At 38.2% G+C, this 10,510-nt stretch overlaps 1 protein-coding gene across 2 annotated transcripts in view; it reads right to left on the bottom strand.

Moving 5' to 3' along the window:
• Positions 1-1,002: 1,002 nt before the first annotated feature.
• The window catches only part of KDM7A (lysine demethylase 7A), a 60,253-nt gene continuing 50,745 nt past the window's right edge, over positions 1,003-10,510 (bottom strand). The window contains exons 15-20 of one of the 2 annotated variants that reach the window (XM_072400221.1): positions 10,358-10,455; positions 7,658-7,794; positions 5,809-6,005; positions 5,450-5,517; positions 3,411-3,696; positions 1,003-2,778 (exon numbers count right to left, since the gene is read on the bottom strand). In XM_072400221.1, coding sequence (XP_072256322.1) covers positions 2,684-2,778; positions 3,411-3,696; positions 5,450-5,517; positions 5,809-6,005; positions 7,658-7,794; positions 10,358-10,455 — 881 coding nt within the window. In that variant the 3' untranslated portion in view covers positions 1,003-2,683. The remainder of the gene's footprint in view (positions 2,779-3,410; positions 3,697-5,449; positions 5,518-5,808; positions 6,006-7,657; positions 7,795-10,357; positions 10,456-10,510) is intronic. The other variant, XM_072400222.1, reaches the window with a different exon arrangement.

The following is a 10,510-nucleotide window of genomic DNA, read 5'->3' as shown; positions in this document are numbered from 1 at the left end:
GAACCTAAACAAAGTTTGCAAATGAAGCCTTTATAGCCTTTCTACCCATCTACGGTTGACACACCCAGTGTTCTCCCCAGCCCCTTTAAGCTGGGTGCACCACCCGGCACTTTTCAGTAACCACCGGCTGTTTTTGGGTGGTTACTGAAGATTTGGCTCACAATACAGGGGCTGCAATGCACCTACAATATATTTCAAAAAGGCCTGGCTTAACACTGCACACCATTAAAGTTTTCAAATTTACAGCCCTGTCGGCTAAAACTCTTGCATTATAATAATGGTGTCATCACTTCTCAAGCAGCCAAAATACTTAGTGACTGGATGCTAAGAGCTGGGTCTGTGCATCACATGTGACAGGTGAACAAGCATCTCATGGCCTTTGTTGAGTGCATTTGCATTGGTTGCCAACAAAGGCTGTGGATGGGGCAAAGCCAATTGCTCTGCTGACCAAACCCAGGGGGGCAGTGCTAATAAAGACATCGGTTTTGCATTTACTGAACTACTAGGGGCCAGTAACAAGATGCTTAAAAAGATAGTAGCAGCATCTGATCATCCTGAATGGAAATGGCTGTGCACTGGCTTTCAGAGGGTCAGAGCTTTAGGCCAATTATTGTTAAAGCTGCAAATGCTTACAAAAGCTTTATGTTTTAGGGACAGGGAATGCAACTGCATTTTAATTGCTAATTAAAATTAAGCCTTAGGTCAAAATCTAAAGTAATTTTAAGTTATCTAGTACAGTAGCAAGTTGGTAGCTATTTGGAGGATTATTAGGACATCAAAACACTAGATCCAAGACTGTAAAGAGATGCAAAGGAATATTTTTAGGACAGATTAAAAAATGCCTTTGTAGTAACTGAACAGGAACCTAAATATATAAGATGACTGGCAGAGCCCAATTTTCCCCTGAACATAAATGATTGTGGATTGTTGCTAAACACACACACACACAAAAAATGGGGTAAAAGAAAAAACCATATTACAAGCAGAAAATAAAGTCACATGAAGCGTTAAATATTTAATTTTATATTACATGAAATACAAAATCTAGATTTCACTTTATATACAAGAGAATCAAAACTGGCGCTCACTTGCAAATGCAAAAAAACTGGCACAGAAATTGGATTAGGTGAATGCATACATATACAAAAACATAACAGTAAAAACATAAAAATAAACATCAAAAAATACAATACTTTAAAAACAAAAAGAAAAATAATTTACAGAAGGTAAAATGGCTCAGAGTGTGGCAGTCCTTTTCTTTTGTGAGCCAACGCTAAAACAATTTAATGCCAAGTAAGGTTGTTGAGGAAAAAAAAAAAAAAAAAAAAAAAGGGAGAAGGGGCAAAGGGTTGACACAACCCGATTCATGAGGTACCTGGCACCTGTCTGCAAACTTCCGAATTCATTGCCCTGAGATTCGTGTGGTTTTATTGAAAGGCTGCTTGTTTAAAATAATGTCTATATCATCGAGTTAAAGCTTAAAAATAATAATAATAGATATTAAAAAAATTAAAAATAACAGAACTCATGTCAGGGACAACAGCTAGGGATAAAAACACCATGACTGGAATATCAAAGCCTGAGGGTTCTATCTAGATACTTCACTGCACTGCATTTTTTTTTGTTTGTTTAAGTCCATTTGCAGGCTTTTAAAAATGAGTGGTCAACATAGGCCAAGTGGGAAGCAAAAAAATACTCGAATGTACTGACACTGCAATCCATGAAAGAAAACCAAGACCAGCACGCGTGCCTTTCTAGCACCAAATATCTGCTCTATGAATGCTAGGGAGAAGCTAGGACACAAAAATTATTGTACGCAGAGAATGAGGATTTAAAAAGCAATATATACATAGCAAAATTAGCCCTTATATCTCCCGGGAAGAGCAAAGAGGGATCTTTATAAAATAAGATCAGCTCCACACATAAATAGAATACAGTGTTAACTTTTGCTCGGCTGCGACACCTCCAATAGCTTACATTAAAAACAAATTAAAATTATGTTATTGTCTTAATTTACATTAAAAAATGAGAAGAAAATAAAATCAAATCCCTGTTTAAGACTACACCTGAATATCAAGTAAAAAGAAAAGCATGAAATCTTCCCAAATTCGTGGCCCTCCCTTTCATCACACAAGAGAAAAAAAAAAAAAGTCAAACAAAATATTTTCACATTGCTTAAAATCTAAAAATTATTAAGACCCTCCGTCTTTGAAATAAATTATTATTAAAAAATCCAAATGATTTTCTTAAAAAAAAAAAAAAGCAATAAAAAAATCATTTGGAACTCTGTCTAAAATAAATTATAAATGAATGCCAAGCACCTTTGTGCCCCCTTTTTTCCCCACTCTAACCCAAGTAGCAGAAAACACAAAACCTCAGATAACAATTGGAAAAGCTAAAAAATGGTTTTCCAACTTTGAAGGTAGGTCATCAACTACCTGCGATTTTAGGAAATCTGTTTTGATAATTATCCTCCGGTTATTGCTGAGCAGGCGTGGCACAGTGAAAGCCTTGAGGGAAAAAAATATATATATATATAAATGGGAAAACTTCTTTGTTCGTCAGGCAGTGTTTGGTGTGGCACTTCTTTGCCCACCCTTGGTAGAGGAAGAGCAAAAGGCTCCAGGCCTGGGCTCTATTCAATACTGTTATATCCACGTAGAATGATGAAAAGCTGAAGGTGTCAAACAAAGAAGCGTGTATGACCGTGTCGATTGAGCTTCAAGATTTTTCCAAGACGTTGCTTAGCGGTAGCCATGCCCTTTTTTGGCCGTTTTCCTGAAGAAGAAAAAAAATTAATACTTATGAAACTTTTGAAAACAAACTATCAGCCATGAAGCAATGATCAAATGCAGAGAGGACACTTTGACAATATGGTTTTTATCATGTTACATCCTGAAGGTGAAAGTGGTTGCCTTTTTTTCTTTATATGTAAGGATATCTTACAATTATAGTATATAAAAAACAAAAAAATATATATACTTAAGTGTGTGTACAGTAAATATATCAACAGATTTTTATTAAAACCGCATACAAAAAAATAAAATAAAAAAATATATATATGGCCCTATATTGCCATTAAACACTACAAGAACAAGAAAACCAGTGGCTGCTTTGTTGACATGATGGCCATTAGGATTTGTTATAGTCACCATGGGGTCAGGGGCTTTTGATCCCTGCCTGAGATGTTAGCTGTCAAATGACATCTCTAGAATTGGGTCAGCGGCCATGCTCCTTAGTAAACAATGTAACATTGGGTGAAGAATAGTATCATTCCAACCAGCTAAGTTTACGTTTCATGGTCAAAGAAGCCAAAACAGTCAAAAATGGTTAGGACAGGTCAAAACCATAAAAAATGCAAAAAGTTTGACAAAAGGAAAACCGGCAAGAAATTAATATGATTTTGGTACCTTTTGTTGCCTGGTTGCTAATGGGGGGTGGGTTTGAGGCAGGTCTCTTGGTGGGGTGAAGGGGCACAGAGGGTGAGGTCTCTCCATATATCCTATCTGGACTCAGGCTGCCGTCACTCAGACGAGAATCTGCCGGGCTCAGGCTGCCCTCCTGGTCATAATTATCCGGCTGGTACAGTGTGGAATCCCAACTCTCGGTGTCAGAGAAATGTTTAATCATGTGAGTGTTCCCATCGGCCTCTTCCAAGTGCTCTCGCCTGTGACTTTTTACAGAATTGCAGAACTCCTGTGGGAAAACATTAAAAATAATTCCAGAGATGAAGCCTGGCTGGTGTTGGGTAGGAACCACACTATTTAACATTTGGAAATAGGATGGCATCTTATGCCAAACTCAGGGCATTTATAGAAGACATACATGAATACAAGTCTAATATTTATTACATCATTATGGGTACTTTTGAATGCAAGTACCAGAAATTAACCAGGTATCAGAATATTGCAGTCCATGCAACAGAACTGGAACGAGAACGGCAAGGAGTCAATCAGTTGTGCTCCAAAGCACAAAGCAAGCTGATCGCAGGAGAGAGCAAAGTGTTAGGTCAGGCCATAGGCCTGTCATGTCTCACTTTCCAGTTACAGGAGGAGAAGGAAAAGACCTGTAAGTGTTACTAAACTGCAGCAGGCAAGAATCGAGGGGCCTGTGCTATCAGACAGGCCTGTGTAATCTCAGGAGAAGATGGACAGGAATTCAAATCCTTAGGCAGATAAAACGTCTCCTATAGATATGTATTTATCTGTATATTAAAGTTGCCTGACTGGAGTTCACCATTACATATTACTTGAAAAAAAAAAATTTGTTAGGGACGTATACTTAACACTTTAAGGCAATAGACTGCTGTGCTCCTTGGCTAACCCTCTATGAACCCTTATTCATGTAATACATGTTTATAAGAAAACAAAGGTTGTATGTGTTGGTATCACAGAAAAAGAGAGCAATGAAAGGTGAATGTGTGAATATTAAACCTCCTAGCAGTATTCCCGAGTGTGACACGGGGTGCACTTTACATGCTAAAAGCAGTAATCACACGTTACACTCGGGGTCGCCAAAAACAAAAAAGAAACAAAAAAAAAAAAAAACACACGTTCCTTGGGTGTTCCCCGGCGTCCTGCTGGTCCTCCAGACACGTCTTCTTTCTCTGATCTTCAGCCGGCAAATGCAGAGACGTTCTCCGGGGTTTCCCGGTGACGTCAGTGCATGCGTGGGTGCGGGCGGGAGGAGCAGCGGGAAATTCAAATAATTTTGTATTGGATTCCATACAAAATAGCTGTATTAAGTCCAATACAAAGATGTTTTTTTAAAGTTTATTATTAAATTTAATAAATATTGGACATATTTCAGTGAGTTATGCCCAAGAATTATAGGCCTACAATGTAAAAAAAAATTCCATGCAAAAAAATGTCACGCTTTTTGCATGAAAATACGGACAGAATTAAAACGTTGGGGGGTTAAAGCAGACCTGCCCACTAAGAGAATATGTAAACTGTTATTGCTAAACATTTTAAAGAATGTGAATTGCCTGGATATAGGTGTTGCATCGGTAAAGTAAACATTCTCTTAAATACACAAGGACAATAAAAGAACATACAACAAATTTAATACCCAAAGGTAAAGAATTAGTTTGCTCATTGTGCAGAAACGAGCTTTACAATCATGCTGCCAAAAAGCATACACGAATAGCACATTCTTTTATAAAACAAATTGCTATCCTTTTTGTCTCTGTGTTATATGATCACATAATTATGAAAGTTGGCAGATCATCTTACCTGCCAGGAAAAGCCAGATAGGTAAACATTACTTAAACCTAAGTTCATGACTCCAACTTCCAGAAGAAAAAAAAACATTAAATAAAAAACAAAAGAATGTCCACAAGTTTATTTTGCATTTCTGTCTTATGATTCCTGCTGCTGTAAATATGGCACTCAATGTCGCAAAGCAAAATGTCTGGAAAACAAATATTCAAAAGGGATTTTTCTCTTACCTGAGGATTTGGCCCACACGAAAGATCCATCTGATTGCTCCACCCTGTACTGGATTCATTTTTGTGACCTAAACAAATATATAACCCGTAAAAGTAATGGTCACCAATTGGTGGCTTATAATGTAGCCATACAGGGTTTATAAACTCTTAACACTGAAGGTTACAAGAATGGAACAAGCTTCCTAACAGGTAGTCTGAATTAGATTCCAATTAACACTGAGCAAGCCTCTCTTAACCTTGGTGTCCAATAGCAGCCACATGGGCCCCTATGGATGCATAACATGACTTTTAATAAACATTGTAGATTAAGTCAGTGTTTTTTTTTTATTCCTCAGGCATTACATAGAATACATGCTTACCATTACTTAATGATTCTAGCTCTTGAGATTCCATCTTCTCCTGAGAGAACTTGATCTGCAGCTGAGGATATACATGTCCAATTTTGCAACCTGTGCTCTTTGTCTCTGCAGGGGGTCTGGAAAAGTAGTGCAAAGATGCCATAGACAGCATGCCCTCAATAGCATCCTCCTCTATGCTGGTCGAGCTGGGACATTCACTGTAAGTAGAATAAAATGCTCAATAAAAGAAACCTACATGTTGGACAACAAAACAGAGCAAAAGTTCTTTTCACTGAAACCTGGAACATCTACCTGGAACATCAGCCTTACTTTTTCTCAGTCACAGGGCACTTATCTAAACCTGCACGGATCACCTGTGTTCCATTGCAGGGTGCCGCCATCTTCCTTTATTTTTCATCCCAGAGACGAGCTTTGGGTATCGTTATTGGCTGTGCCAGGATGACATAACTTGCAAGTTGTTCATCAGGCGGGTATTGCAGAAGGGACATCGCCTGTCCCTTTCTGCAATATCCACCTGCCTGATCCTTTATTTTGTAAAGAGGGACTTTATTTTCACTTTAGGTCCCCGAAAGTACAATATTACGAACACTCCGGTACATAGCTATTCAAAAATCCACACCAATAAATATCTAAAGAATGCGTTTTGTTTGCAAAGACAACATTTTTTAAATGGATGCAATCTCTCCTGGCTCTCTGAAAATGTTATTTTAACTGAAATTTGTAGGGTTAGTATTCTTTATTATTTTTTATTTTTTTTAAAGATACAATGTACCCAGCTAAAATAGAAAGGTACAGAAATCTACAGAATATAAACCAAGCTAACAACATTAACTTTACAGGAAAACTACACTGACTAGAAAATAAATCTAGGGGCACAAAATGAAGCCATTACTGCTAATATTCAATTGCAAAATCTCAATGTATCTTGTTTCCCCCCTTTTTTGAAGAAAAAGTATTTTCTACTTTTCAGAAGATTAAGATGGGTCATTCGCTCGTAAAAATATCTTTTGTGTATTATTGTTTGCCACCACCAGATGGTGCTGTGCCCTCATGTCTCAAAGAATTGACCTGAGAAAAAAAAATTCTAGAGGCATTTTTAGGTCAAAAAAATCTTTATACTCGAGTACGGTATCTACAGTTCAGTATATGCAGTAAGATTAAAAATCATATAAACAATGCCAATTCCTTTTCCTTTTCAGTTACAGAACTGTGCAAGTTAGTTTAAGTGTGACTACACAATCCAATAGAAACCAGAAAAAGGGGTAAAGCAGGCAAATGACTAAAAAGAAGATAAAATAAAATTACTTATTTAAATGCCTTACCCTTGTATATAAAAATACACACAGTGATAGCAGTATTTTCCCCCCAATTTTTTTAAGCTGGGTGGGAAGAAGCTGTAGGCAGGTGGTGGCTCTGTACTGTGACCCAACTTTAGTAACCACGCAAAAACAGCTGGGCGGTCACCGAAAAGTGCCAGAGGGTGGGCCTGGCTAAAAGGGGCTGGGGAGAACACTGGTCAGGCATATATTATATATCCTGGCTGTTCCAAATATTTAATAGTTCTGTAGTGATCGTTCTTGCATTGCCTTTCTTACAGAAGCAATTTAGGCTGATCATAGACAGGCGTATATCTCCCAGGGCTTAATTGGTAGTTTATAAAAGAAAATGTATTGCTCCTTTCCAGCGAGAAACAGCATGAAAATCCAAGTGTCAAGATATTATCTAACATATCTAGAATGTCCTATGTCACACTAGTTCATCATCATCCCACCTAGGGTACCCATGTGCAACAGAATTTTTCGAATCTGGCTGTCGATCTGGTGGTTAAAAGAATAAAAAATACACAAACCTTTTTAGTGGAGTTTCTCTAGCTGACCAGTAGAACCCATTGTTGCAGGCTGTTGTGTCCTCTTTTTTAACATTTGCTGTGTGTTCCTGTGGCTGCTCATCACCTGAGCTGTCTGAGTCCTCTGAGGGATTTTTCTGCTGAATCCAAAGGACAGAATGTAAGAACTCTCAGAACAACTCATAACAATGAAACAATACCACTGCTTCAGGGTATGAATACATACACTTTTGTGCAAACATTTCAATACAGTTTTTTTTAATCTCTATTTGATTTAACTAAACGATGTAATGTGGTCACCTAAACAAACCACTTCATCATCATCATCATCATCATCCAATCAACCAGGCTCTTGCACATTACAGGGTCTTTAGCTTGTTTATTGGGTGTATAGGTGTGAGAACAGGAGGATGATGGCAGCCACTAGGTAGCAACTACACTTCAATAAATGCTGTATGTGGTTTTGAATATTCCCAAAAGACCTGTGAATATTTCTGGTAAGACCATTACCTTGGGACAGCAGTGTGGCGTGGAATTTGAGATCACGAAATCCTAATGACCTTTATTATTAACAAAAAAAGGATTTCAGTATTGATTAGCCAGGACTCTTCCTCCCCCGCCCATGGGAAGCTGAGGAAAAGCTATTATTTTAACACGACTTAGAATCCTACATGCATGGATTAACCCTTGCAGGTAACATGAGCAGGGAGACACTGGCACACTAAAGCAGCCTTTCTCAACTAGAGTTCTAGGGAACCCTGGGCATACTGGGTGTTCTTGAGCAGCAATGAGCAGTTTGTGACTCTTCATTCAATTTAACGGATACCCATGATCTGTAATTTTTACATTCTTTCCAATAGCCAGCAGTGTAAGAGGCATTTATCCCCTGGACCACCACACTAATGTACTGTAATCTTTGGATATAGTGGTTATGGCAGGGATTCCCTTAAGACCTGAAAGATAGGTTTCAAGGGTTTCCTCATGGTAAAAAGGTTGTAAAGCAGCAATTATGTTCTAAAGCAACAACATCAAGCAGTGATGTGCTAGATATTGGAGAACCCTAAAAGGTCTATACTGCCTACCTTATCATTCACTGATAGCAGGACCACCCAAAATGAACCCTGGGTTTATCAATTTAAGGTGCCTTAGCTGCATAATCTTTAAAATACTAAGGGTGGGGTTTCTTTTTTTTGGACCTTTCACCGAGAGGCTATGCAATCTAGTATTTAAGCTAGTTTAACCCCCCCTAGCGGTGATATCGAGTCTGACTCAGGGTCAATTTTACTTGCAAAAAGCAGTAAACCCGTGTCAGACTCAGGGTACCTAAAAGCAGAATAAAAACCCACTTACCTTGTTCCGTCGCTGTCCCCTGGCGTCCTGCTGGTCCCTGCAGGTCATGGGGACACGTCTGCCTCCTCCAATCTCCAGCCGCGAAGTGCAGATGCGATCTATGGGGTTTCCCGGGTGACGTCGGTGCACCCGGGACTTAGCGGCGTGAAATTTAAATCATTTTGTATTGGATTTAATATAAAATAGCTGTATTAAATCCAATACAAAGAAATATATATATATTACAGTTTATTAATACATTTATTAAATATCAGTAAGTTATGCCTAATTACAGCCTACAATGAAAAATAAATTTCCATGAAAACCATTGTACCACTTTTTGCATGGAAATTTGCAAGGAATTAAACCACTAGGGAGGTTACATTGACAAACTACGGAAGCCAAATGATCAGGGTTAAACCCAGACAACTGCCATTTTTTAGAATGAGTTCAGTTATAGCAGCCTACATATCTTAGTGGTTGACCATCTTTAACCTCTATGGTGTGTACGAGGGAGACTGCAATGCTCCGATTTCACTAACTGCTGGAGACAAATATTAAGTAGACAATAGACTAAACAAGATAAAAGATTTCAATAAAACTTGCTTATATTTACACCATCAATGACCACAACTTCCTTTGATTTATGAGTTTTTCTTTTAGACAACTGCATATTTCTGCCAGTTAATAGGTGATCGCACACAGCTATAAAAATCTATGCAATTAGGAAGTTATGCTAGGCAACAAATGCAACCAATCAGTGAAGTGTTCAAACCTATTTTACAGAGCTCCTCACTTGTGTGATGGATATACGTGAAGATTCCTCTCTTTCATCCATCTTTATCAACAACCAGATTCAAAACGTCCATGCTGGGAATTAATCTTACTAGCGGTCATGGCTTAATACAAGGCTTTCTATATGAAGGAAACAGCATAGAACTGTGGAATGTTGAGAAACGTTTCTTTTGCAATAAACAGATCAAAAAGGGATCTCAAGTCCCCAGGTCACCAAGCAAAAATGAGTGAGGAAGGATTTGTGTAGTGCAGACAGGCCTGGTGAAAATTATGGGACACAGAGCATGCAAGTCCTGACCCTGTGCACATTTCAAGGCTTTAGTCTAAATCTGCTAGAGGTTTAATATGTAACAACACCCAAAAGGTGAGATAGGTGTATAGAAAGGGTAAATAAAACAAATAGTTTTAGTCAAACGACTGTGCGTACTACTATAACAGTGAAGCATGCTACCACAACTCAGAAATCTGCCGAATACTCACCACTATCCATAAGCAATGCCAGAAACCAGCATTATATGCACACTTCCTAAAACCCATACCTACACAGGAAAAACACATCCCGGTGTCATATCTACATACCTGTTTAGTGCAATTTGTTTCAGATCCCTCAGAATCAGAAATATCGGAATATTCTGAGGTTCCGTTCCTGAGTTCTGATTTGACACTTTCAAAAAACACTGAAAGAACAGAAAAGAAAAAATGTTTTTACAGAAAAAAAAAAAAAAAAAAAAA

Source organism: Pyxicephalus adspersus, chromosome 2 (assembly GCF_032062135.1).
Source record: "Pyxicephalus adspersus chromosome 2, UCB_Pads_2.0, whole genome shotgun sequence".
Lineage (NCBI taxonomy): Eukaryota > Metazoa > Chordata > Amphibia > Anura > Pyxicephalidae > Pyxicephalus > Pyxicephalus adspersus.
Note: the sequence above shows the minus strand (reverse complement) of the source record. Positions and strands in the feature narration are given on the sequence as shown.